Below are 26182 nucleotides of genomic sequence, written 5' to 3'. Positions count from 1 at the left end.
AAGATCGGATAGTTCAATCGATTAAATCGAGATCTAATCCAGAAAAGTGAAGCCGCGAACCACAGGAGCCAAGAACCAGGAACACAAACCAAACAGACCAACAAACGGGAACAAACCCTACCTTACGACAAGAAACCTAAAGCCGGCGGCGCAAGACTATGGAAGCCTTCACCCCCCGGAAACAGAGCCGGCGATGGCTGAGCTGCGGAAGCCCCTACCTCCCGGAGACTAGGACCGGCGGCGACGGATCTGAATAAGCATCCATCTCCCGGATTGAAACTAAAGACTGACATGCCGACTTCACCATGCCGTGACCCTCCACACGCCCGCGTCGTTACTCCAGCCGGTTATCCACCGTCGCTATCGGAACTTCACGAGATGATAACGACGATTGGGGACTAAGCCAGAGCTCGAACAAGGCGGTCGGGGAAGGCAGACCAGTAGAAGCGGAGGAGGAACATCTTGGCGAAGGACAGAGGGCTCCGGCGACGGCACGCTCGCTCACGCGCCGGCCGTCCGCCGGACCCAGGTTAGATCTACTTTCTCTCTCTTTTCTCTCTCTCTGTTGAACTTGATCCCCCCGTGTTCAATCTCTCTCTGAAAAAAAAAAAAAAAAAAAAAAAAAAAAAAAAAAAAAAGCTTGATTTTTTTCTTTTTCTCAGTTTATATAGATCTAAATTAGATTACGAAATAAAAAAATCAAAGCAAAAAACTTTGAGTTCTTGCGGTGGATTTGACTTTTCTTCTCATTCTTATATTTTTTGCCTTCACGGTAGTTTACAAAAATAGAAACCATGTAAATTATGTTAATCAAAGTCTCAATAATTATTCCAAAAAATAATCAATTTAATTAGCAACCGACAAGCATGGTTAGCTGGAGTTTACAGATGCTGATATCTGGGAAAATGGTGCCACAAGATTAGTGAATTATCGAAGTTTATCATCACCACATATGAGTTGAGTAATCTACAAGGACAGACAAAACTTTCACTATCAGAAGAAGATCCAAATAAATTATAATCAAAATGTAGATTAAGTGAGTCCACTTGTGATAAGTAAGACTTTCTTCTTATTGATTTCCTCACTAAAAAGTACAGAAGAAATGTCTAGATAAAGAAATCTTACAGCAAACAAGTCACATAGATCGAGAAAAATCAAACTAATAAAAGATTCACAAAGATGATGATAACTTAAATAAATATATTAAGAGCCTCTGAAATCTCACCAACTCCTTCTCTGTCTCTTCCACCTCATTTATTTAAATCTCTGTTTTTCTTCTCTACCACTCTCTGGTCTTTCACTTACACACGCATGTACGTATATAAACACACAAACAAACTCTCAAGCTTCTTGATTTGATTCATAATAAAAAAAATTACTTGATTCTTGATTTTTTTTCTATCAACATTGCCCTCACATCCCAAAGGGTTGGTTTTATATATCTTTCCAAAAATAAATTTATAATCAAATGGATCTAACGGACCGTCGCAACCCTTTCAACAACCTGGCGTATCCGCCGCCGCCACCGCCACGGCCCTCAACTACCTTCACAAGCCATATTTTCCCACGAGGAAGCTCTTCCGGCACGACATTCCCCATCCTCGCCGTCGCAGTGATCGGAATCTTAGCCACTGCGTTACTTCTTGTAAGTTATTACATCTTTGTCATAAAATGCTGTCTTAACTGGCACCAAATCGACATCTTCCGCCGCCGCAGACGAAGCAGTGATCAGAACCCTCTAATGATATACACTCCTCACGAGCTAAACCGAGGTCTAGACGAATCCGCCATCAGAGCTATCCCAATCTTCAAGTTCAAGAAGAGAGACGTTGCTCCAGGAGGTGAAGATCATAACAAGAGCTCACAAGAATGCTCTGTTTGCTTAAACGAGTTTCAAGAAGACGAGAAGCTGAGGATTATTCCAAACTGTTGCCACGTGTTCCACATTGATTGTATCGATATTTGGCTTCAGAGCAACGCGAACTGTCCATTGTGTAGAACCAGCGTTTCTTGGGACGCAAGTTTCTCTCTTGACCTAATCTCTGCCCCAGAGGATAATCCTTCTCCTCCTCGTAGTAACAGGAGTCTTGAACCCGGTGAGGTTGTAAGAGGCGACGATGACTTCCTAGTGATCGAGCTTGGGGCAAGTAATGGTGATAACAGACAAAGCGTGAGAAACAGAGACTTTCTTGCGGAAGAAGAAAGAGCTACCTCGGACGAGGTGTTGATCAGTCCTTCCCCTAGAAGGTTCGATCATCGTGCAATGCATAATAAAGAGAGAATATTTCGTAAGGTGATTAGTAAAGGAGACGAGTGCATCAATACTCGTGGCAATGATAATCAGTTCGGTGAGATTCAGCCCATAAGAAGATCGATCTCGATGGATTCTTCAGTGGATCGCCAGCTGTATCTGGAGCTTCAAGAGGTGATTGGTCGGAATACTGAGAAGTTTCCAATGGTGGTCGGAGATGTTGGAGGTTGTAGCGGTAGTGGTGGTGGTGGTAATAACAGAGTGATGAAGAGATGTTTCTTCTCTTTTGGAAGTAGTAGAGGTTCTAGAAGTTCCTCAATACTGCCTGTTTAGTTGAAACCCATAATGTCGCTCTTTTCTTTTTTTTTTTTTTAATCTCGTTATGTGAATTTTTTAATTAATTTTTATATTTAGAGGTGGATTTATTCAAATTATTTTGGAGGGTGAGGTAGGAGAGAAATCAGTGTGTGCATTGTTTATATAAGTCAAAGGAGTTAATGAGTTTGAATAGTATCATCCAAAATTCGAAATAGTAAGTGAATAGTATTATTTTTTGTTTCAATAGTTTTCTCCTATTATTAAATGTAGCAAGGAAACATAATAAAAGTCACACCTACAGGAGGAACCGAAAAAAGCATGACCTAAGTTATTTCATCAACCGTTTCAAACACTATCCATATATTTAAAGAAAATCTTCATAAAATTTGCAAAAAACAACAACGATAATTTAGCACCAACATTGAAGTAACAACTTTTATCCTGATACACAAACAATTATTTTATATCTGTAGAATCAAATACAAAATGTCACCATACATAAGGGTGGGAATTTATAAATGCTGACATACACAATTATCTACTTATTTTTGGTAATGGTTTGGTTATAGAGGAGCTAAAATGGAAAACAAGCAAGTACTAACTCAACATATGCATATATATTGATTCAAACAAAAGACCTCACTCTTTTTTTTTTAGCAAAAGACTTTACTCTTTTAAGTGTTTTTCATATCTTGAACCTGGATAGATGCGATGTTCCGTCGAGGCCTTTCTCAATATATCCCTTTGTGTATTCTTCTAAAGTGAAGTCTTTGTATTTTGGAGGGTTTTCTTCAGAGAGGAGTTCTTTGATTGGTCCGTAAACCGTTGAATTGGGAAGCATATTTGTGCTGAAAAAGCCCGCGACAGAAATCCTCGGTCCAGCTCTGTTTGCAAGCACCCTATGCTCCACACTTTTAAACTTGTCATTCGTTATTATCTGCATATTAAAAGGTGTATCCTAGTTTCTCAGCAAAAGTGCATTTATAAAAGTTCCAAAAATAATATATTCAATGAAGTTGCCTGCAAGAAATCTCCTATGTTGATGACGAGCGCTCCAGGAAGAGGAGAGACATCGACCCAAGAGTCCTTATGAAGAATTTGAAGACCACCGATTTGGTCCTGAAGAAGAATGGTGATGAAGGAGCTGTCGGAATGCTGACTTGTGCCAAAAGTTAGGTCGGGTTGTGGACAAGGAGGGTAATAATGGCCGATCATATTCAAACCCTTCATGCAATCCATGCTCTTAAGCATCTCCGAGTGCAAACCAAGAGATTCGGACAAGAGTTCAAAGAGAAAACCACCTAAGGTCATCACATGCTTGGAGTACTCGATCATAGCATCCCTAAGCCAATGATGTCAGTTAGAAATTCAGGATTATATATATATATATATATATATATTGACATTAGTTCCCAAAATTTGAAAAAGTTATATACAAAGAAATCGGCCTCTGAATTATATAAATATTTTAAATTAAAATTTTAATAAATATCTATATCCACAAAATCTCATCCAGCCCTAGTTAAAATCAACATATCTTCCAAAGATGTTTGAAGAGAAAAACAATATTTATACCTGCAAGCCAATGGGATCTCATCAGGGTTTGGAGGATCAGGAGCCATACAACAAACGAAGGAGTCTCTCCAGTTAACACATAGAGAAGAAGGATTGTACAGATCAAAATTACTATTGTAGACAACACTCTTGGTGACGTCACGCGTGAAGTAAGATTTCTTAACTTCAAGATCTTGCTCATGAAACCTGCGAACTCCACCTTTGATCTCTTCGATAACGCTTAAAGGAACACCATGATTGATCACCTGGAAGAATCCCCACGTCTCCGCTGCGTCTTTGACCTTCTTAACGATGCCTTCACGTGATACATGGACGTCCGCAAGGTCGATAACAGGAATCGCGGAGGCAGAAACAGAGGGTTTCTTGTCGGGTAAGGTACCGTGAGGGAGACGGAAGATATGAGGAACCTCAGTGATGTGAGCATCGACGAGACCTTTTACTCCTGCTTTTGTCTCGTCGAAAGCTTTGCGCTCGTTATAAGAGTCGATCTCCATATTTGTTCTTTTGAAACTATTTCGAGATTTCTAACAAAGGCTGCGCCATATATAGGACGAAGAAGAAGAAGAATACTGTACGTAGTCTGCATCTTGATGTTACTTGAATATCAAGAAAAGTAGTTTACGTTTTCGATCTTGTGGTCGATTAGTGATTAAGGCAGTATCTCTTATAGGTATATCTATTCTTTGTTATGAACATGAGGTAAAGGAAAAGATAAGAGAGGCATTGCAGCCTCCATGGTTGAAATTTGGTCTTTTGGTGTGTGGAACGACAATGACCGTTGATGACGTTAGCACATGTTGTTGGCCGTGATGTCAGCATAAACAGTCACAACGAGGAAAACTTAAAAAAAAAAACTTAAAACGAACGGGTCGAATAATCTTCCTCATATTGATCCAAAAAAATCCTCCTCATAGTGAAAGTTTTATTATATTTTTCACAAATATTTTCATTGACTAATAATCTAGTTCACACATCATTTTCTGAATTTGAAAGAGAAAATATTAGAAATAATTTAGGAAGTTATCTATTATAGATTTTTACAGCTGTTTTTAAAAGAAAGCTCGTAAAATTTATGAAATCTAAACCAAAACATATTATATAAATATTATTTTGATAAAAATTAGTTGATTTAAATATATATTATAAGATTTAGATACATTATATTATATGTTTATAGTATTATTACTAGTAGTATTTGTTTGAAGAGATTTCTCTGAACATTAAATTAAATGTTCTAAGAAAACATCTGGCGACTTTTATTTACTCAAGAACCGAAATAATGATAACTAGCACCAACATTGAAGTAACAACTTTTATCCTGATACACAAACAATGATTTTATAAAATTTGCATAATTAATGATAACTAGCACCAACATTGAAGTAATAACTTCTATTCTGATACACAAACAATGATTTTATTTCTGTAGATCCAATACAAAGCTGTTACGATGGGAATTTAATAAATGCTGACACACAATTTCTGTACTTACTTTTGGTAGTGGTTTAGTTATAGGGGAGCTAAGAGGGGAAACAAGACAAGAACTGATGAACATATATTTTAACTCAGATGCTCTTCATATCTTGAACCTAGACAGATGTGATGTTCCGTCAAGGCCTTTCTCAAAGTACCCCCTGTTGTATTCTTCTAAAGTGATGTCTTTGTATTTTGGAGGGTTTTCTTCAGAAAGAAGCTCTTTGATTGGTCCGTAAACCGTTGAATTGGGAAGCATATTTGTGCTGAAAAAGCCCGCGACAGAAATCCTCGGTCCTGCTCTGTTTGCAAGCACCCTATGCTCCACGCTTATGAACTTGTCATTCGTTATTAGCTGCATATTAAAAGGTGTCCTTGTTTCTCAGCATAAGTGCATTGTATATTATACTTTTAAAAGCTCCAAAATGATATATTGCCTGTAAATAATCTCCTATGTTGATGACGAGCGCTCCGGGAAGAGGAGTGACATCGACCCAAGAGTCCTTATGAAGAATTTGAAGACCACCGATTTGGTCCTGAAGAAGAATGGTGATGAAGGAGCTGTCGGAATGCTGACTTGTGCCCAAAGTTAGGTCGGGTTGTGGACAAGGAGGGTAATAATGGCCGAGCACATTCAAAGCCTTCATGCAATCCATGCTCTTAAGTATCTCCGAGTGTAAACCAAGAGCTTCTGAGAGAAGCTCAAAGAGAAAACCACCTAAGGTCATCACATGCTTCGAGTACTCAATCATAGCATCCCTGAGCCAATGATGTCAGTTAGAAATTCATGACCGGATTTGCGCACAATATAGTAAAATATTGACATTGGTTCCCAAAATTTTTTAAAGTTATATGCAAAGAAATCAACCTCCAACCTATATAAATATTTTTCATTAAATCTAGTAAATATTTTTATCCCACAAAACTTTGCCTTAGTTAGAATCAATATATACAAAAAAGTCAGCCTACAAATTATATAAATATTTTTTTATTAAAATCTTAACAAATATTTTTATCCCACAAAATCTCAAATCCGGCCCTGAATCAACAATATATTTCCAAAGATTTTTGAAGAGAAAACAATATTTATTTATACCTGCAAGCCAATGGTATCTCTTCAAGGTTTGGAGGATCGGGAGCCATGCAACAAACGAAGGTGTCTCTCCAGTTAACACATAGAGAAGAAGGATTGTACAGATCAAAATTACTATTGTAGACAACACTCTTGGTGGGGTCACGAGTGAAGTAAGATTTCTTAACTTCGAGATCTTGCTCATGAAACCTACGAACTCCTCCTTTGATCTCTTCAATAACGCTTAAAGGAACACCATGATTGATCACCTGAAAAAACCCCCAGGTCTCTGCAGCATCTTTGATCTTTTCAACGACACGTTCACGTGACACGTCTACTTCTGCCAAGTCGACAACAGGGATCGCAGAGGCAGAAACTGAGGGTTTCTTGTCGGATAAGGTACCTTGAGGGAGACGGAAGATATGAGGAACCTCAGTGATGTGAGCATCGACGAGACCTTTGACGCCTGCCTTGGTCTCGTCGAAAGCTTTGCGCTCGTTGTAAGAGTCGAGCTCCATAATTGCTTTCTTAACCTAGCTATATATTTCAAATTTTCTTACAAAGGCTGCGCCATATATAAGACGAAGAAGAAGAACGTTCCACGTAATCTTGATCTTGATGTGACTTTGAGTATCAAGAAAAATGGTACACGTTTTCGTTCTTGTGGTCGATAAGTGATTAATAGAATATCTCCTTATAGGTATAGTAGTCTTTGTTATATATTATGAGGCGAAGGAAAAGATAAGAGAGGCATAGCAGCGACAATCGATGGTTGAAAATTTGGTCTTTGGTGTGTGGGAACGACAATGACCGTTGATGACGTTTGCAGTTTTTGTTGGCATGATGCACAGATGCAGCATAAACATTGACAACCAGGAAAACTCAAAAGAAAACTTAAAACGAATGGGTTGAAGTTGAATAATCCTCTCCTCATATTGAAAGTTTTTCTATATTTTCCACAAATACTTTTATTAACTGATATTGTAGTTTACACCTCATTTTCTGAATTAAAATAGAAAGAAAATATTGGTAACAGTGGTTATAAAAGAAAGCTCGTAAAATTTATGAAATCCAAACCAAAATACATTATATAATATTATTTTGATAGTTGTTCAAAAAAAATTTATTCTGATAAAGATTAATTGATTTAAATATATATTATAAGATTTATATACATTATATTAAACAGTTTAATATTGTATGTCGTTCAGTAATTACACAATTTATTATATATTTATCCTATATTTCTATAGAAATTACTTAAAAATTGGTTGGATTCTATTTCAGTTTGATATATTTAAATTTTAGTCGATTCTGGTTTGCAAAAAAATAACTTATAATATGAATATATCCCGATAAATTGATATTAAATTTCTGTAATATGATCAGTTATAATTTAATTAAAATCATTACAGTAAATTGGTTTAGATTGTGTTTGAGCTTAAGACAATAAACCAGTCAGTTCTTACATAAGATTTGGTTTGGTATTATTAATTTAACCGGTTCGGCTTGGTTTTGTAAGGAAAAAAAACATTCAAGAGAGATAAAAACAAAAAAAAAAACAAAGCAGAGGAACAGAACATAAGCTCCGACCGAGAAAGAATCGAATCCCTCTCTCTCTCCGACGACAAACCAGACCTGCGACCCTTGAGATAGAAAGAAAAAAATGGGTTTCTTCTCTTTTCTCGGAAGAGTTCTCTTCGCTTCTCTCTTCATCCTCTCCGCTTGGCAAATGTGAGTCCTTTTTATTAAATCCCCTCCCTCCCTTCTCCGATTCGATTTTCTCCGAACCCGCGTTTTCAATTTTTAATCTTCTTCGATTAATTTCCCTCGTGCTTAGCTCCTATTTGATAGAGAACCTTCGCAAAGCTGTTTGATTTGGTCTAATCGCATCTAGGTTGTAGATCTGGGGTTTGTACTTTTTTGATAGAGATCTCTTTTCTGAACGGTGTTTATTATTTGAATCTCTTGGATATATTATCTATCAATGTGAAGTTTGATACTTTGTTGTGATCTTGTCTATTAATTGGAGAGACACATCTGTTTTTGCTTGAGAGCTTTAATAGTTATATGCTTCAAGATTTTCTCATATTACTGAATTTGAACTAATCTTCGTGGGATATATTATTTAGGTTCAATGATTTTGGAGCTGACGGTGGTCCAGCAGCTAAAGAGTTGGCTCCCAAGCTTGGTCTGGCCAAATCACACCTCTCTTCCAGATTAGGAGTAGCATTGCCCGACATAGAGGTATTGTCTGGTTTTTGTTGATTGCTTAAACCTATGTTTGTCTTGTCTTCATGTCTCTTATGCTGTTTAAAAAGGTGAAGCAAGTCGTATCGGCAATTGTTGCTCTGAAAGGGCTAGGAGGCTTACTCTTTGTTGTTGGCAACATCTTTGGTGCCTATCTTCTGGTTAGGACTTCTTCTTTTCTCTATTTATAAATATTCAAAACTTAGTTGTTTTGTTTGTATTGACTTTGGATTTTCATTTAACTTTGTTTGGTAGGCTTTCTACTTGGTGGTTGTTAGTCCCATCTTATATGATTTCTACAACTATGGACCCGAGGACCGCCAATTCTCTCTTCTGTTGACCGAGTTCTTGCAGGTTTTGTCTAAAACACACCTCTCTTCATTTAGCTTTGCTTTTGCCCTGACAATAAAAAATGTTCCTCTTATGGCATATTGTAATGTTTGATCGCAGAGTGTTGCGCTTCTCGGGGCATTGCTATTTTTCATTGGAATGAAGAATTCGAGGACGACCTCCTCCTCAAAGAGCAGCAACCTGAAGAAGAGGACACCCAAGCCTAAAGCTGCTTAGAGTTGGTCTATTCTTTTCTTCCACAAACGTGTTTCAGGCTTTAGAACAGCTTCTCATGTCTTCAAGCTCTTACCTTCTTTTGTCTACACTTGACCACAATTCTATTTTTTTTTCGAGTTTTTATTTATCTTTAAGATCTTAGAATTTCTTTTGTTTTATTGTTCCGACAATATTTTTTATCATAATTTTTGTTGTTCCGACAATTTTTGGCTGCATAAACCATATTTTTGCTGCATTATTTTTTTATCATTAAAACTAATCTGTTTACAATCTTTTATTTTATTTTTATTTATGTCTCTGCGAAAATAAATGGAACAAAAATTATTAAATGTTGACCAAAAAATTTTGTTTATGCAAAGCGTGTTATGTGATCCGTCCATTACAAACCGTTTAAACACTTACAAGTGGTATTTACGAGAGTTTTTATTTTCTGTACATCTATTTTATGTTGGTTGTGATCCAATGGACAAGCTTAATATGCGAAAATACAATGTCACATCAAAATTTTGTCATATATGACTTGGATTTTGCTAAAGGTTATTTCTGAAGAATATGAGCCGCTAATTTCAGTGGTAATTATACTAAGAGAGTGATTAATTATTCAAAGATATATTACCTTTTGTTTAAAACTAGAATATGATTCTTTCCATTATATGTGGCATACAAAATCTCAGAAATTAAAATAGGTAATAAAGGGATTGGTTAAGTCTAAAGTTGGTATAGGAAACAAAAGTTATATTATCTCCTTGGTCTAAAGTTCATATGGTCTTTATCATTCTTTTGCTTTTAAAAAACATACAGAAATTTATTAGGTATTAACAATGCCAAACCTATAAACTGACTGGAAAAAGAGCTGGTAGTTTTAGATATTTCTTTTATAAGCTGGATGCAATTACCAGAGTTGGTTAACTGCTGAAAACAGTTGATTCACCCGACTGTATCAACCTAAACTATGCTTTGAAACCCACGTATTGCCATAGATTTACAAATTGTATTATCAGAGGGAGACTAAGAAAATGGATCGAAACCTATAAATGTTTGGTTAGCAAAATTATGAAAAAGCTAATTTTATTTCTTAATAATTTCCAACTATACTAAAGAAAATATTTTCAGAAACCAAAAATGAAAAAGAGGGGAAAAGAGTTCCTATCGTCCTCGCAAAAGAGAATATAGTCAAACTCATAAATTGATCAGTTTAGTCTAATAGTCTACTAGTCAAAAGGAAAAATACTTTAAATACTTGAAAAGAAAAGGAAAACTAATCGTAAAAGATTCGACCGTTTTAACCAAAATCCAAGCCAAACACACTTGATCACACCCCCACTATATATAGCACACATACTCCGACTCATAGACATTAAAAACAAAGGAGAACAAAAAACACCGGCGATGTCTTCCACGGCGAGAAATATATCTGGCGGTGGGAACCGGAAGTCGAGTAGGCTGCAGCGGCGGGCTCCACCACCTCTAAAGATAAACCCGTCCGAAGCGAATTGGAAAGTGCCCATTCCCCTTCTATCACCTACGGAGTCACCGCCACCGAAGCCACAAATGGTGACGAAGAGGGATGAGCAACGGTGGGGAAAAGAGGTGGAGAAGCCGCCAATTTTCAAGAAGTGGCAGCACCCGGCCGCTCCGTTTTACTACCAGCCAGCGCCGTCGTCGAATAAGCCGTTTGCATGGCCAAATTAACGGTCTCTTAATACTAGGGCTACGGACATACATGATATCTATATATATATACTTTATATGTCGATCCTATATATGGGTATTATAAACATATATATATTTTATACGTTATGTACGTAGCAATATATATTGATTTTTATCTTTATGCAAGATGTATGTTGGGTTTGACGTTGTTTTTTCGTATATAGTATTGAACTCATGAAAATCCAAGATGAAATTATGGGGAAAAAACCATAATATATAATACAAGATTTTGTGATGATCGGGTAAATTTTGTTAATCTACTTTATCACAAAAATGAATTCATAAAAATAGTACAACGAAGGCCAGTTTTCTAAGTATTATATATTGTTAGTAGGTGCGTTAATTTTCTTGCAAACAAATAGAGAAATGTTTTTTTTTTATCAAAAAGAATTAGAGACATGTTATACTATAGAACAAATAGCAATATATATTGATTTTTATCTTTATGCAAGATGTATGTTGGGTTTGACGTTGTTTTTTCGTATATAGTATTGAACTCATGAAAATCCAAGATGAAATTATGGGGAAAAAACCATAATATATAATACAAGATTTTGTGATGATCGGGTAAATTTTGTTAATCTACTTTATCACAAAAATGAATTCATAAAAATAGTACAACGAAGGCCAGTTTTCTAAGTATTATATATTGTTAGTAGGTGCGTTAATTTTCTTGCAAACAAATAGAGAAATGTTTTTTTTTTATCAAAAAGAATTAGAGACATGTTATACTATAGAACAAATAGAGAAATGTTATACCTTTTTTATCAAAAAAAAGGAAGAGAAATGTTATACTATAGAACTGATGTAGCAATGTAACTAAAAAGTATTGTACGTTATTTTGTTATATATGCACTTTTTCAATTTCACTATAACTGTCTGTATACGGGTTGAATTCGAGAATGAGTTGTAAGATTAACAGATTAGTAAAAAGATAATTTATGATCACTCTACTGCCGGCTGAGCTAATTAGCAGTTAACTATACTATTAATAGTCAGACTTTCTTTACCCCCACCCCCTATTGATTGACGTTGGCCTTATATACAAAGCTAATTATATGTGGTCTACAGAATTTTCTTTTATTTTCGTAAAGAGGTTGTGTGGTCTCATTCATGCAAAAAAGTAAAAATGATTATGTACATTTACCTTTAAATGTCAAAGGTGCATGCATTCTTTCCCTTTTTAGTTAATGATGCATGTATTTAACCTGGCATTTTTTAAAAACAAGGACGTTTGTTTTGCCTGAACGAGGAGGTAATGGACAGAGAAGGGAGAGAATCAGCACGAAAAAATAAGGAAAAAAATAATTAAAACTGCACCAGCCGGGAATCGAACCCGGGTCTGTACCGTGGCAGGGTACTATTCTACCACTAGACCACTGGTGCTTTTGTTATGCCATCTCATCATAAAATATTACTACTGAGTTCGGATGATGATGATAAAATTACATTCAAGCACTTGCAGTTAACAGTAAGCAGTCTCATTATGTGATATTTTTAGTGATTTTGGATCCAGTTAGATGCTCTTGCACTCAAGGCTCCTTCAACGATAAGAGTTAAGTTAGGCCCACACAAAATAAATGATTCGGTATGTTATGAATAGAAAAGCATAGATGGAGTGTTTAACTGAATCATGTCTAGGAAAAGGAACAAAATAAACAAACTCATCATGTCTATGAAGCAAGTAGGTCAAGCTATCGGGCAACCATAACGTGTTAGAAACGAATTTCTTAAAACGAGCAAGTGGGTTTTAATCATCTGCTAAGCATCTTAATCAAATCAGTAGAACAATATAACTAATATACTCATTGAGCCACAAGTCGTGCCATTTAGTTAAAATAATGCGTAGTAGAAGACTAGAAGTTGTGCCACTATTAGTTACTAGAAGTTGTAACTAATAGTTATTCTTTGACTACTATATATACTTCACAGTCTAGGGACTTATCATTGTTGAATGCATTTTCGTTTCAAAGTTAAAGCTGTTGATTAATCACAAAAAAGAAGAAGAAAAAAGACAAATATAAACAGAAAAAGCTACAAAACTCAAATAAAATAATTAAATTAAAAAATGAACTCCAAAAATTAATTTATTAAATAAAGTAACAATTTTGATCTACAACTGTAATTAATTTTCCGATATGTTTACAGTCAGTTTTCTTTATTTTACAGTCATTAACTCCCGATTAAGAATAATAATATAAGAATCCGATAATAGATAGATCATTTAGAGCATGAGCATTAGTGAACCCCCTCTTGGGGTTCACAAAAATTTTTTAATATTTTTTAGTGGGTCCATGAATAGTTATGAACCTCTATTTGTTGTTTTCTGCATTGATGAACCTCAAGAAGGAGTTCATAGGAATAAAATAATAATAAATAATTTATTTTTAAAAAATTTCTAAAAATTCAGAATACATGATTTAAATATTAAAAAATATTATAAATATTTTTAAATTTTATATTCAATACATAAAGAGTAGATTACATAAATCAAGAAATTAAATAACATACAAAGCTTATTCATTTTCATCACCGAACTTTTGCCATATATTTTCCATTAAATCAGCTTTCAAACGAGCATGCTTCTCTGGATCTCGAACTTCTCTGCGCATGCCTAACATATCACCGACATGAATACTTTCTCTCCTTGTCACCCTCGAAGTTCTGCTTGATTCTCCGGACTCGAACTCAGAAGTATCAATTTGAGCGTATCCGTGTCGTTCGTTCTCTACTATCATATTGTGCAATATGACACAAGTTCTCATGATCTTTCCTATCTTCTCCTTGTCCCATTGTAGAGCTGGGTTTTTAACAATTGCAAACCTCGATTGCAATACTCCAAAAGCTCGTTCGACATCTTTTCTGGCGGATTCTTGCTTTTCTGCAAATTTCTCGGCTTTAGGACCTTGAGGAAGTGGGATGGATTGGATAAATGTTGACCAGTTTGGATAAATTCCGTCAGTAAGATAGTAGGCCATACGATAAGTGTGGTTGTTGACCTTGAACTTAACTTTTGGTGCTCGACCATGTAAGATGTCATCAAAAACAGGGGACCGATCAAGAACATTGATATCGTTGAGGGTACCTGGTAAGCCGAAAAATGCGTGCCATATCCAAAGATCTTGTGATGCCACGGCTTCTAAGACAATTGTCGGCTTTCCTGAACCACGTGTGAACTGACCTTTCCAAGCCGTTGGGCAGTTTTTCCACTCCCAATGCATGCAGTCGATGCTGCCTATCATCCCCGGAAACCCCCGTACCTCTCCAACATCGAGTAAGCGTTGAAGATCCTCGGCTGTAGGTTTTCGTAGATACTCATTTCCAAACAATTGTATTATTGCATCAGTGAAATTTGCCAAACACAAACGTGATGTACTGTCACCAAGTCGGAGATATTCGTCATATGTATCTCCCGATTGACCATATGCCAACATACGTATAGCTGCCGTACACTTTTGAAGTGCAGAAAGCCCGTTCCTCCCGTGAGCATTTCGTCTTTGCTGAAAGTATGGAACTTCATTACTTATACGTTCGACAATGCGAAGGAACAATGGCTTGTTCATTCGAAAACGCCTCCTAAACATTTCCGGTGGGTATGTAGGATTTTCCTTGAAATAATCGTTCCATAGTTGATTGTGTCCTTGTTCCCGATCTCTGTCGATATAAGCACATCTTTTCGGTTTGTTGCCTTGGACCTCAACTATTGAGTCGATGTAATTATCAACTACTTCGTCGACCATTTCTTCTATAGCTTCATCAACTTCATCACTTGATGAGGATGACATTGTTGATGTTTTCTTCCTAACATGACAAAAGGGGATTTGTAATTTAATATTTTATTTTAACTAAAATTCTTTCTAATTTTCATAAACCATATTATTTAAAGAATCCTATTTTTAACTTCATTCATATTTTATTTTAACTATAATTCTTTCTAATTTGCTACAACCATATTTTTTTTAAGAATCCTATTTTATTTTAACTAAAATTCTTTCTAATTTTCTACAACCATATTTTTTTTAAGAATCCTATTTTATTTTAACTAAAATTCTTTCTAATTTTCTACAACCATATTTTTTTTAAGAATCCTATTTTTTTACTTCAATCATATTATATTTTAACTAAAAATCTTTCTAATTTTCATAAACCATATTTTTTTAAGAATCCAATTTTTAACTTCAATCATATTATATTTTAACTAAAATTCTTTCTAATTTTCATAACCAATATTTTTTTAAGAATCCTATTTTTACTTCAATCATATTATATTTTAACTTAAATTCTTTCTAATTTTCATAACCAATATTTTTTTAAGAATCCTATTTTCTTACCAATCTTGAAGGTAGTTGCTCTTGTTTGTTGTTGAAGGTAGTTGCTCTTGTATGTGTGTTTGTTGGTCACAGACTTCACTCCTTGGTTAGCCATGCGAACTGGTGATTGCTTCCATTGCCACAAGCCAGGTCATTGGCCTTTACGTTGTATTTTGTTGTATGTTTTTGTAGTTGAATTTAGTTGTTATAGTTTGTTGTATGTTGTTGAATGTTCGTGAAGAGAAACAAAAGCAAGAGAAGAAATAGAAGATAACTTTGATTAAAAAGCAGAGAGTAGAGACATCATTTAAATAGAGAGACATAGAGTTACAACATAGTACATCCGTGAATCAAGTTCAGTACATCCGTGAATCAAGTTCAGAGTTACAACAATAGCAAAATACATAGACATAGTACATGATTGACCTGCAGTGTAGAAAGAAACATAACCCGTGACCTGCAACAACCTAAACTTCCCGTGACCTGCAACACTGTCACCTCTAACCCGTGACCTGCAAAAGAAAAGATAACATAATCAGTAAAGCAAAGCAAGGAAATACACATCAACTACTCAAGCAAAGCAAGAAAATACACACAATAGACATCAAAGCATTTCAGAGATGAGTTTATTCTTGAGAGCCACTTCATTATCAGAAAGTGTGTCTATGTTTTTGGCTAGCAAACGATCAAGGATCTTTTGTCTGGAAATGGTATTTTTGATCGAAACCCATATGTCGATTTAGATCTCTGAAAAAAGAACCCTAAAACAAAAAACAATCACGATCTACAACCCTTGATCGAAACCCATATGTCGATTTAGATCCCTAACTCGAAACCCCCAAAAAAATTTCAAAATCGAATAATTGCTTCCCACCCCAAAATCGACCCAATAAAGCTATAAACCTACAAGGTACTCACCTACGCTGGTGGAGAGAAGAGGTCGTCGTCGATTACGTCGAGAAAAACGCCGGGAATCGTCGTCGCACGATAAGTCGCCTCTCACGGTGAAACCCTAGTTTTTTCAGAGAAAGGGGAAAATGAGAAGAAACAAGGAGTGGCCCGACTTTCCTCCTCGTCAACGCGGAACGCTTGACCAACCAGCGTACGCCGCGTGGCAACATTCGCCCCTTACGGGTTCATGCGCAAGGCCCGTTTCATCAAACTTATCGAATTTTTTTTTTTTTTTAAACCAGCGGGCCTAAGATTTCGAGCCCACGAACCTCTTATAAACCGCTAATGCGGATGGTCTTAGGTAAGAGTCCACGTAGGTGAAGATGTCGTGCTCGTGTTGTGTTCCAAACGAAAAGCGTCTATGTTCTCTTCATGTTCCGTTTATAGGCCCCACCAGTTCTTCTTTCGTCAGTCTCTCCCCCAATTCCTCCTCTCTCTCTCTCTCCAGAACACAATTTACTCTCAGAGTCCTCCTCCTCTCTCACTATTTACTCCCACACATCTCTCTCTGTCTCTCTACATTCTGATGAGTTTCGTTAGATAGAGGGAGCGATAATAGTTTTTTTTTCTTCTGGCAAATAGATAAACAGGAGGAGACGTTGGCTGATCGTTTGTATAATCAAACTACTCGCATTTGCAGGTAACTGTTTCTGAAATGCAAGTTAATATATTCTTAAATTGTCGCTATTACACATTTTTTTGGCTTTTTACAGATTTTGATTTTTTTTTTGTGTAATGTTTCAATTAACTTTGCTCTCCTCCAAGAAATTTAATCTGATTTTGATACTCACCATGTTCATAGGTAATGTCATATCTGAATTTGATATTCACCTTTTTTTATTTTATATATTTATTTCAGGAAGAAGAGTAATCGATGTTGAAGACATTGTTACTTCACGTGCTTTTGTTCTTCTTCTTCTTAACCGCCTCCGTCGCCGGCAGCTTGTCGATATGCAACTGCGACGACGAGGACAGTTTCTTCACCTTTGAGGCAATCCTCCAATCCCAAAAGGCCGGCGACTTTCTAATCGCAGTCGCCTACTTCTCCATCCCAATCGAGCTCCTCTACTTCGTCAGCCGCACCAACGTGCCTTCCCCTTACAACTGGGTCGTCTGCGAGTTCATAGCCTTCATCGTCCTCTGCGGCATGACCCATCTCCTCGCGGGCTTCACCTACGGGCCTCACTGGGCCTGGGTCACGACAGCTGTCACCGTCTTCAAAATGCTGACTGGGATCGTCTCATTCCTCACGGCCATCTCGCTCGTCACTCTCTTGCCTTTGCTTTTAAAAGCAAAGGTTCGGGAGTTTATGCTGAGTAAGAAGACGAGAGAGCTTGGCCGTGAGGTTGGGATTATAATGAAGCAGACGGAGACGAGTTTGCATGTACGTATGCTCACCAGCAAGATAAGGACGTCGTTGGATAGGCACACGATACTGTACACCACGCTTGTGGAGTTGTCGAAGACTTTGGGGTTAAAGAACTGCGCGGTTTGGATACCTAATGAGATTAAAACGGAGATGAATCTTACTCACGAGTTGAGACCGGGGCACCACGATGGTGGCGGCGGTGGTGGTTATGGTGGTGGGTTTTCGATACCGATCACTGAGTCTGATGTTGTGAGGATTAAGAGGAGTGAGGAAGTGAATATGTTGAACTCTGGCTCTGCGCTTGCCTCGGTTACTAGCCGAGGCAAGCCAGACGGCCAGACGGTTGGGATCAGAGTCCCGATGCTTCGTGTTTGTAACTTTAAAGGCGGGACGCCCGAGGCGATCCACATGTGTTACGCCATCTTGGTTTGTGTGCTTCCCTCGCGGAGCTGGACTTACCAAGAGCTGGAGATCGTTAAAGTTGTGGCTGATCAAGTCGCGGTCGCCATCTCTCATGCTGTGATTCTAGAAGAATCACAGCTCATGAGAGAGAAGCTCGCGGAACAGAACCGCGCGCTTCAGGTGGCGAGGGAGAACGCGCTTAGAGCTAACCAGGCCAAAGCTGCGTTCGAGGAGATGATGGGGGATGCGATGAGGCGTCCTGTTCGGTCCATCCTCGGCTTGTTGCCTGTGATAGCGCGAGACGGGGGATTACAAGAGAACCAAAAGGTTATCGTCGATGCGATGGGGAGAACCAGCGAGCTATTGCTGCACCTCGTGAGCAATGCTGGGGATATAACGCGTCCTGGAGAGACGCATTGTTTCAGTTTGCGTTCTGTTGCGAAGGAAACGGCTTGCTTGGCGAGGTGTTTCTGCGTGGGGAACGGGTTTGGTTTCTCGACGGAGGTTGATAGATCATTGCCTGATTACGTCGTGGGCGATGCTAGAAAGGTGTTTCAAGTGGTCTTGCATATGCTAGGAGGTTTGGTGAACCGGAATATCAAAGGGAATGTGACTTTCTTGGTTTCACCGGAAAGCTCAGAAGTAGATAGCCAAGAAGCGGTATGGCGACAATGCTATTCGAAAGAATACATCAAAGTTAAATTCGGATTCGAGGTAGAGACTAGTAGCGTCCCGAGCTTCAACATCAGTGAAGATATTGTAAAGGTTAGACATGTTTTTTTTATTTTGTTGTTGTCTGCTATAGTATGTAAAAATATGTTAATGGGGATCTTTCTTGGTGTGTGGACACAGTTAATGCAAGGAAACATTAGGGTGGTGGAGGATGGTTCAGGTTTGGTGAAAAGCCTCTCTGTTGCTTTCAGGTTCCAGCTCCGGGGATCTATGCTGTCTCAAGGCGGTGGATATTCTGGAGAAACTTTTAAAACGGCAACTCCTCCATCTACTAGTAACGATCATTGGCGTCAGGAAGAGATCAGATAAGGGGTTGAATCTGAAAATTTGTATTTAAAAAAAATGGTTGGGGTTTAAGTAAAGACGGTTGTATAAACCTGAAAATTAACTAGGTTTATGAACCTATCATGTAGACTTGTTACATCTTACTGTTAGATAACAGAATGATGTAAACAAAAAAAAAGATTACAGAATCTAAAAAGTTATGTCGGAGGATGTTTCTTATTTTTTACCTGCAATTTTTTTTCTTTTTTTTCTGTATAATTTTTTTATTTTCAGGATTTTAAATTCGGATATGATGTAGAACTTTTAAATCAATTGTTTCTACAATTAAATTTATCTTTCTTTGCACTCAAATATTAAAGTTTCATACCGTAAATCTTTCTTCTGACAATTAAAATGTAATAAAACTACATAACGTTAATTTAGTGATGAATTCTCATGTGAGATAATTTAAAAAAAAAAGTTTTAAAACAAAGATCAAATTAGAAACATTTTGTAATAAGATCCAAAAACATTACTATAGTTTAAGGGTTATTTTCCTCTGTGTGTATTTTTCCCCTTGAAGAGCTGTTTCGTGCGACCTCTCTCTCTCTCTCCTCTATTTATCTTTTCTTTCTTTCTTTCTTTCTATCTTTCTTCCGTCGTCTTTTTTGTTTTTCTGTAGAATATCTCTTGGAGCTGCCAAAATACAATCGAATAACCTCTCGCTTTGCTCTTTCTTCCACCACCTCAGGTTCGAATCGATCTACACGATCACCTTCCCCCCTTCCATATCGTGTTTTTGATTTTGCGCTGCCTTAAGGTTCCGATAACAACAACAGTCCATGTTTCCCTCTCTAATCCGAGAGAGAGCGAGTTTCTGATTCCCCCCGATCGTTGATTTCACTAGGTTTCCGATATTGGAGATTGTAGTTGATAGAAATTAAGTTTTTGGATTCTAATTTAGGGTTTATTGCCAATCGATTATCTGATTTGGGGTTTACGGGCTTTTGATTCAAACCATGGATTCGTTGTGGCTCATGGAGAAATGAATTGCTCGGATCCAAATCAATTGCTATTTGTTTTCGAATTAGTTTTGATTAATTTATTTGCTTCCAATCGTTATAGTTGACGGAGAGAGAAGAGAGCTTTGACGGAAAAATAAAATCATAAGTGGGGGAATGGCAGAGACTGTTCCTGAAGTTTCTGGAGTGAGCTCAAATGGACATCACAGTGTATCAGGAGGAGAAGCACTCTCCTTGTGGAGGTCTTCTGGTCAAGTGGAGAATGGGACCCCATCAACATCTCCCTCTTACTGGGACACCGATGATGATGAAGAAGATTACGGTAGCGCCTTTTTCTTTCCTAAAATGATTGTCTTCATTTCTAAATTGTTTATTTGAAAAAGTTTTGCACCATATCTGAAAACCCGCTATGGACGCAGTGCAGTTCTCTTCTTCTGTGTATTATGTATTTGTATTCATGGTTTCATCTTTGATTTAGCAAATGCATGCAGCTGAAATGATTGTTTGGTTGGAAATGACCGTGCTAGAGGCTTTTATCTGTTTTTTTTCTTGAAGAGTTTAGTTTCTGTATTGAGTTCTATCATGTAATTATAGAAACTAGGCACATTCATAGTATTGTCCTTCTTTGTTTTGTTTTCCACCTTATTATTTATACTTTTATCTGTTTTCAGCTGTTTAATGTTTATTATTTTTCCTAGGCCTTAAACCCTCTCAATTATTTGGGAAACATACTTGGAAGATAGCTAAATTCTCAGAAATCAACAAAAGGGAGCTCCGTAGCAGTGTTTTTGATGCTGGCGGCTACAAATGGTACATTAGCATATTTTTAATCTTTCTCATTCTTAAACTTTGTCTCACTATATAAACTTGAGATCGGGGTTTTTGAAGCTCTGTTTTATTACCTACTTCTTCTTCTTCGTGACAGGTATATTTTAATTTATCCACAAGGATGTGATGTTTGCAATCATCTTTCCTTGTTCCTCTGTGTTGCAAACCATGAGAAACTTCTTCCAGGTTAGTAGTTCTGTCCACTGGTCAGCATGGGCCCCGTTTCTCTCTTTGGATACCTGGTCATGTATGTTCTTTTGTTGTTTTTGAAACAGGCTGGAGTCATTTCGCTCAGTTCACTATAGCTGTGGTGAATAAAGATTCAAAGAAATCCAAGTTTTCAGGTGACTTTTCCGAGTCTTAACTAGCTTGCCCCTTTAAATATGCAGACAACTGAACTCACCTTGTGCAGATACGCTGCACCGGTTTTGGAAGAAAGAGCATGATTGGGGATGGAAAAAGTTTATGGAGTTGCCTAAGTTACATGAAGGGTTCATAGATGATTCTGACTCTCTTACGATTGAGGCTCAAGTTCAGGTGATCAGGTAATGCAAAGACTCTATCTAGAGCACGAGATAATCTTACCATTAAAAACACATGTGATATTCTTTATTTTTGGTGTCACTGATTAATGAATTGTGGATACTTCCCCTTTAACTGTTCCTTGCAGGGAGAGGGTGGACCGACCTTTTCGCTGCCTTCATTGCGGTTATAGGAGAGAGCTGGTTAGGGTGTATTTTAATAATGTTGAGCAACATTGCCGACGTTTTGTGGAAGAGAAAAGAAGCAAGCTTGGGAGGTTGATAGAGGACAAGGCAAGATGGACGAGGTATTTCATAATGCAACTTATACTCTTAACTCTCTAGATTCCGGAAATGTGATCATAGTTAATTGCCATTTGTGAAGACAAGTGGACAGGAAGTAGCTGTGGTTTCCTTTTCTTCAGAGGAAACCTTGCTATGTTTAGAATCATCTTGTTTTCCACTTATGCGTTTGGAGTCCTATATAAATTTGCTTTAGTTTCAAGTTTAAATTTTTATTTGGTTGCTGTGTCTCTCCACTATCTTTGATGTAAAAGTCTTGTTAGCCAAGGAACTTGAGATGCAGAGGCGGATAATCCCTTAAAGAGGATGTGGTCTTTTTTCTTAATTCACACACTTGTTGAAGGCCAGAATTTACACCAATCTAGTATAGTACAGTTGCCTTACTTTTATATTTATGGTGATATCTTTCTCTCTAAATTTTTGAGCAATTTAGCCTAAAATGAAATGGATATCGTTCTTTGTTGCAGCTTCGGTGTTTTCTGGTTAGGGATGGACCAGAACTGTAGGCGTCGGATGTCTAGAGAGAAAATGGACGTTATACTAAAAGGAGTTGTAAAACACTTTTTCATAGAAAAGGAAGTTACATCCACTTTGGTGATGGATTCCTTGTATAGTGGGTTGAAGGCTCTTCAAGGCCAAGCTAAGAACAAGAAAGCTAGGCCAAGTTTGTTAGATGCCAAAGAATTGCCAGCTCCGATTGTTAGTGTGGACAAAGATATGTTCGTATTAGTTGATGATGTGCTGTTGCTCCTAGAGAGAGCTGCTCTAGAACCATTGCCTACACATGAGGATAAAAGTCCCCAAAACCGTACAAAGGTCGGTTTCACTGGTTGTATATATAGATTTTTGTTGCCTGAATTTCCATTATCTGTGATCGTATCTGCATTTGTTTTATTTGTAAATTTGTCGTTTGTATTATCCATTTCAGAGGACGTGTTGCATTGTCCACTAGAAAAGAAAATTACTTGTATTGATTTTTGTGTTCTTGGGTGCAAAACTAGGATGCCAATGATGGAGAAGAGGTCAACAATGAAGTCGTTGAGCGTGATGAGAGACGTTTAACTGAGTTGGGTAGACGAACCGTGGAGATATATGTTCTTACCCATATCTTCAGGTAGCAATGCACGATATGTTTCTATACGGTCTTACATTTTGTTCTTCGTTGCTGTGCTTATATATGATCTCTGAGAACTGCAGCAGCAAAATCGAGGTTGCATATCAAGAAGCTATTGCGCTAAAAAGGCAGGAAGAACTGATTCGCGAGGAAGAGGAAGCGTGGTTGGCAGAAACCGAACAGAGGGCCAAAAGAGGAGCAGCAGAGAGGGAGAAGAAATCTAAAAAGAAACAAGTGGGATACTCTTTCTCCTGTTACTAAAATCTAATTTTGCTCCTCCTGCTTGTTGGATGTTGATGAGACTTTCTTTGGTTGTTTGAAAATTCATAGGCGAAACAGAAACGGAACAAAAATAAAGGGAAGGACAAAAGGAAGGAAGAAAAGGTGACTGTTGCAACACATGAAAAGGATCTAAAAGAGAACCAACATGATGAGGAAGAAAAGGATTCTGTGACAGAGAGAGCACAATCCTCAGCTGAAAAGACTGATATTCTAGGAGATGTGTCAGACGACGTATCTGATTCTGTGGATGGTTCGGTCGACATTCTTCACCCTGATTTAGAAGATGGGGACAGTAGCTCGGTCCATTGGGAAACCGACACCTTGGAAACTTATCCTCCTCCATCAGGAGGGAGTGACATTTCCATATCCACACCCAATGGAATTGGAGAAAGAAAGAATCAGTCCACAGTGGATGATAGTTCCTCAACTTGTTCTAATGATTCTATCCGGTCAGGGGTTAACAATGGGTCGTACAAAGGGAATGCCTTGAATTTCAGAAACCAGAAGTCACCAAACAAGTAAGTTTGTTTTCATCTCCCTTTACTTCTTCTATCTGTGCTGATTCCTTATAATTAGTCACCTTGTGATTTGCAGAGGAACGAACCACCAAGTAAAAATGATATTTGATACCCGGAGCTTAGCGAGTGAAACAGATAATCAACCTTCAACACTTGGAACAGAATCAAAGAGTCAGAGTTCTCCGTCCGAATCCGATTGGGTTGTTGTCTCCCGCATCCAGGAGCCAGAGAGCTCTCGGAATCGTAGTCCCGTTGGGAAGGTTGGTCACTCATTCATGCTTTTAATGTTGGATAAGATCTCAGAAGTGCGGTGATGATGTAATTAATTAAAATTTATTTTGCAGGAACGCAACGTTGCTCAAATCATTGTGAACTCGGTTGACATGGATCGACTTAAAGTGAAAAGCGCTGCTGTGCTTTCTTCTCCCAGAAGTGCTGCCAAGAATCCTTCACCATTAACTCAGACAAAGCCGGAGAAAAAGAGCGTTGACGCTGTTCCAAATAGGAAGGTAATCTCAGCTCCTGGACCACCTTCATCAAGTCAAGTAGTGCGGCCTTCTTCAGAGATTCAGTCGCAAACTGTTGGTCCCAGAGCTGATGTGCAAAAGATCTCTGCTCCAAAACAATCTGCGACAACAACAACTATATCAAGGCCGTCTAGTGCTCCAATAATCCCTGCGATGCAACCGGCCCCTATCATCGCCTCCTCTTCGGTTCAGTCAACATCATCATCCCTTCCTCGGTCGGTTAGCTCAGCTGGTCGTCTAGGTCCCGACTCTTCGGTACACAACCAACAGACTTACATTCCTCAGTCCTATAAACACGCCATAGTCGGTAACTCTCCTGGTTCAACATCTAGTTTCATCCACCACACAAGCTCTCACGGAGTTGTCCCAACCACATTGCCATCATCATCTTACTCACAAACACCGACATTATCTCATCAGTCAAGCTTCCCTTTCAGTCAAGATGCGTTTATGTGGGCAGGAAGGAGTTCAAATTCTGTAAACATGGGCATGAACAGCCCTTACACGCCAGCCGTGACTAGCAACAGATCTATAAGCCACATCGATGTCGAGATTGCGCGACAACAACAACCACAAAGCTTGATGACCGACGAGTTCCCTCACCTCGACATCATCAACGACCTGCTCGAAGACGAAAGCTGCAGCAACATGGCGTTTAACGGAAACATATACAATTCACAACCGCAGCTTTTCAACAGCCAATACGCTTACCGTGGTGGTGCGGATTTAGGCATGTCAGGTGAGTTTATGTCTAGTGGCAGGTCCAGAAGTTTCGGAGAAGAAGGATTCCATTACATGCCGCGTGTCTCTGCATCCGGAGCATACGGTGGGGATGGTTTGATGCCGACGCAGTGGCAAATGGGGAACGTGGACTTGTCTTTGCTAGCGATGAGGAACAGTAACTTGGAAGATACAACACCAACATATCATCATCACACGTATTCGAGTTTTTCGCCTGGGATTAATGGATACACTGAGTACAGACCTTCGTCTAATGGCCACTGATGGGTAGTCTCTGCCTCTTGTGAGGAAATGAAGCAAATGAATTTGGGATTTGTAATGTTTTTTATCTAAAAAAAAGAAAAAAAAATTACGATTACAGTTTGTGTAAAGAGAGTTTCTCTTCTCCACGTTTAAATGAATTTACTTTTTTTTTTTTTTTAATATATGATAGTTTTCTATAGACAATTTTTTTCCCTGACTTCCTGCAATTGTGATATGAATAAACATAATGATTTCTGTTTTATACTAATAATTAAGAAAATAACTTTCTTGCTAACTTATTTGTTCTGAAGGTTATCAAAAGAACCGGATCTAACTTATTTCTCTTGGATTTTGTGGTACATCTGGAAAAACTGTAATGATAAGATTTTCAAAAATAAAATAGAAATGTTTTTAGATATTTTCCGCAAGGCGAAAATAGAAAGAATTTTATGGGTTGAAGCTCAAATCAAGACTCATCAACTCGAGATTCTTATACTTTTACTGGAGATCAAATCTTACATAGTGTTGTTTGGTGTTTTATTGATGGTGTGTGGAAGGAACATGATTCTTTTACAGATCAAGAATGATTTTATCGGAAGGAAAAACTATTGATATCACGATGAGTACCATAAATATCCGTATGAGTCTTTCACCTTTATATGCAGAATGTGAAGCGTTGATCTGGGTATAGAATACATGAAAATCCTATATATTCTCAGAAGTGGTATTTGCAACAGACTGTTTTTAATTGGTGAATATGGTATCCACACCCACAAAATGATCGGCATTCACTACACGTATAAGAATTTTTGCGTTGTAAGGAATTTTTTCATACC

The 26182-nt window shown here is 37.8% G+C and overlaps 8 protein-coding genes and 1 non-coding gene across 11 annotated transcripts; 5 read left to right on the top strand and 4 right to left on the bottom strand.

Annotated features, from left to right (window-relative positions):
- Positions 1–333: 333 nt before the first annotated feature.
- On the top strand, positions 334–2764 carry LOC103844265 (RING-H2 finger protein ATL1). The gene has a single exon (XM_009121063.3). The coding sequence runs from the start codon at positions 1469–1471 to the stop codon at positions 2582–2584; it is 1116 nt and encodes a 371-aa protein (XP_009119311.1). The 5' UTR covers positions 334–1468; the 3' UTR covers positions 2585–2764.
- Positions 2765–3011: 247 nt separating this feature from the next.
- On the bottom strand, positions 3012–4751 carry LOC103844264 (1-aminocyclopropane-1-carboxylate oxidase homolog 6). Its single transcript, XM_009121062.3, has 3 exons — positions 4145–4751; positions 3590–3911; positions 3012–3506 (listed from the first exon to the last, which is right to left on the bottom strand). Exons 1-3 carry the CDS (start codon positions 4636–4638, stop codon positions 3255–3257), a joined length of 1068 nt encoding a protein of 355 aa, XP_009119310.1. The 5' UTR covers positions 4639–4751; the 3' UTR covers positions 3012–3254.
- A 770-nt stretch (positions 4752–5521) lies between these two features.
- On the bottom strand, positions 5522–7341 carry LOC103844266 (1-aminocyclopropane-1-carboxylate oxidase homolog 6). The gene is made up of 3 exons (XM_009121064.3): positions 6714–7341; positions 6055–6376; positions 5522–5972 (listed from the first exon to the last, which is right to left on the bottom strand). Exons 1-3 carry the CDS (start codon positions 7205–7207, stop codon positions 5721–5723), a joined length of 1068 nt encoding a protein of 355 aa, XP_009119312.2. The 5' UTR covers positions 7208–7341; the 3' UTR covers positions 5522–5720.
- An 842-nt stretch (positions 7342–8183) lies between these two features.
- LOC103844267 lies at positions 8184–9744 on the top strand. Its single transcript, XM_009121065.3, has 5 exons — positions 8184–8423; positions 8822–8936; positions 9011–9100; positions 9195–9293; positions 9390–9744. The coding sequence occupies exons 1-5, from the start codon at positions 8356–8358 to the stop codon at positions 9504–9506; spliced, it is 489 nt and encodes a 162-aa protein (XP_009119313.1). The 5' UTR covers positions 8184–8355; the 3' UTR covers positions 9507–9744.
- Positions 9745–10002: 258 nt separating this feature from the next.
- Positions 10003–11782, top strand: LOC103844268 (uncharacterized protein At4g14450, chloroplastic). Its single transcript, XM_009121066.3, has one exon. It carries the CDS (start codon positions 10896–10898, stop codon positions 11196–11198), a length of 303 nt encoding a protein of 100 aa, XP_009119314.1. The 5' UTR covers positions 10003–10895; the 3' UTR covers positions 11199–11782.
- A 752-nt stretch (positions 11783–12534) lies between these two features.
- TRNAG-GCC lies at positions 12535–12605 on the bottom strand. The gene has a single exon. It is a non-coding gene; the product is annotated as a tRNA-Gly (tRNA).
- Positions 12606–13735: 1130 nt separating this feature from the next.
- On the bottom strand, positions 13736–15004 carry LOC103851739. Its single transcript, XM_033282290.1, has 2 exons — positions 14401–15004; positions 13736–14124 (listed from the first exon to the last, which is right to left on the bottom strand). Exons 1-2 carry the CDS (start codon positions 15002–15004, stop codon positions 13736–13738), a joined length of 993 nt encoding a protein of 330 aa, XP_033138181.1.
- A 1858-nt stretch (positions 15005–16862) lies between these two features.
- Positions 16863–19494, top strand: LOC103844270 (ethylene response sensor 2). The gene is made up of 3 exons (XM_009121067.3): positions 16863–17120; positions 17340–19016; positions 19104–19494. Exons 2-3 carry the CDS (start codon positions 17355–17357, stop codon positions 19290–19292), a joined length of 1851 nt encoding a protein of 616 aa, XP_009119315.1. The 5' UTR covers positions 16863–17120; positions 17340–17354; the 3' UTR covers positions 19293–19494.
- A 271-nt stretch (positions 19495–19765) lies between these two features.
- LOC103844271 (TNF receptor-associated factor homolog 1b) lies at positions 19766–25606 on the top strand. 3 transcript variants are annotated; one of them, XM_033282392.1, is made up of 13 exons: positions 19766–19998; positions 20373–20591; positions 20968–21079; positions 21195–21283; positions 21373–21441; positions 21510–21642; positions 21768–21926; positions 22389–22737; positions 22923–23035; positions 23122–23269; positions 23366–23835; positions 23912–24095; positions 24180–25545. In XM_033282392.1, exons 2-13 carry the CDS (start codon positions 20426–20428, stop codon positions 25365–25367), a joined length of 3180 nt encoding a protein of 1059 aa, XP_033138283.1. In that variant the 5' UTR covers positions 19766–19998; positions 20373–20425; the 3' UTR covers positions 25368–25545. The 3 variants fall into 3 exon arrangements, with proteins under 3 accessions (XP_033138283.1, XP_033138282.1, XP_033138284.1); XM_033282391.1 differs by having other exon boundaries at positions 19767–19998; positions 23119–23269; XM_033282393.1 differs by lacking the exons at positions 19766–19998; positions 20373–20591; positions 20968–21079; ... (2 more) ...; positions 21510–21642; positions 21768–21926 and adding an exon at positions 22176–22285 and having other exon boundaries at positions 23119–23269; positions 24180–25606.
- Positions 25607–26182: the final 576 nt, after the last annotated feature.

The sequence above is a fragment of the Brassica rapa genome, chromosome A10 (genome assembly GCF_000309985.2).
Source record: "Brassica rapa cultivar Chiifu-401-42 chromosome A10, CAAS_Brap_v3.01, whole genome shotgun sequence".
NCBI classification, from domain to species: Eukaryota; Viridiplantae; Streptophyta; class Magnoliopsida; order Brassicales; family Brassicaceae; genus Brassica; species Brassica rapa.
This window is presented reverse-complemented; position numbering and strand designations above follow the sequence as displayed.

Bases quoted from the DNA above. Each gene is read 5' to 3' on its own strand.
- LOC103844265 (XM_009121063.3), top strand. From the start codon at position 1,469: ATGGATCTAACGGACCGTCGCAACCCTTTCAACAACCTGGCGTATCCG.
- LOC103844264 (XM_009121062.3), bottom strand. From the start codon at position 4,638: ATGGAGATCGACTCTTATAACGAGCGCAAAGCTTTCGACGAGACAAAA. The intron at 3,912-4,144 runs GTATAAATATTG...TCATTGGCTTAG, and splicing joins GAGATCCCATTGGCTTGCAG to GGATGCTATGATCGAGTACT. The intron at 3,507-3,589 runs GCAACTTCATTG...TTTAATATGCAG, and splicing joins ACATAGGAGATTTCTTGCAG to ATAATAACGAATGACAAGTT.
- LOC103844266 (XM_009121064.3), bottom strand. From the start codon at position 7,207: ATGGAGCTCGACTCTTACAACGAGCGCAAAGCTTTCGACGAGACCAAG. The intron at 6,377-6,713 runs GTATAAATAAAT...TCATTGGCTCAG, and splicing joins GAGATACCATTGGCTTGCAG to GGATGCTATGATTGAGTACT. The intron at 5,973-6,054 runs GCAATATATCAT...TTTAATATGCAG, and splicing joins ACATAGGAGATTATTTACAG to CTAATAACGAATGACAAGTT.
- LOC103844267 (XM_009121065.3), top strand. From the start codon at position 8,356: ATGGGTTTCTTCTCTTTTCTCGGAAGAGTTCTCTTCGCTTCTCTCTTC. The intron at 8,424-8,821 runs GTGAGTCCTTTT...TATATTATTTAG, and splicing joins ATCCTCTCCGCTTGGCAAAT to GTTCAATGATTTTGGAGCTG. The intron at 9,101-9,194 runs GTTAGGACTTCT...TTTGTTTGGTAG, and splicing joins TCTTTGGTGCCTATCTTCTG to GCTTTCTACTTGGTGGTTGT.
- LOC103844268 (XM_009121066.3), top strand. From the start codon at position 10,896: ATGTCTTCCACGGCGAGAAATATATCTGGCGGTGGGAACCGGAAGTCG.
- LOC103851739 (XM_033282290.1), bottom strand. From the start codon at position 15,004: ATGTCATCCTCATCAAGTGATGAAGTTGATGAAGCTATAGAAGAAATG. The intron at 14,125-14,400 runs GTCAGTTCACAC...CACTTCCTCAAG, and splicing joins CTGCCCAACGGCTTGGAAAG to GTCCTAAAGCCGAGAAATTT.
- LOC103844270 (XM_009121067.3), top strand. From the start codon at position 17,355: ATGTTGAAGACATTGTTACTTCACGTGCTTTTGTTCTTCTTCTTCTTA. The intron at 19,017-19,103 runs GTTAGACATGTT...GTGTGGACACAG, and splicing joins TCAGTGAAGATATTGTAAAG to TTAATGCAAGGAAACATTAG.
- LOC103844271 (XM_033282391.1), top strand. From the start codon at position 20,426: ATGGCAGAGACTGTTCCTGAAGTTTCTGGAGTGAGCTCAAATGGACAT. The intron at 21,643-21,767 runs GTAATGCAAAGA...TGTTCCTTGCAG, and splicing joins GCTCAAGTTCAGGTGATCAG to GGAGAGGGTGGACCGACCTT. The intron at 23,036-23,118 runs GTAGCAATGCAC...TGAGAACTGCAG, and splicing joins GTTCTTACCCATATCTTCAG to CAGCAAAATCGAGGTTGCAT.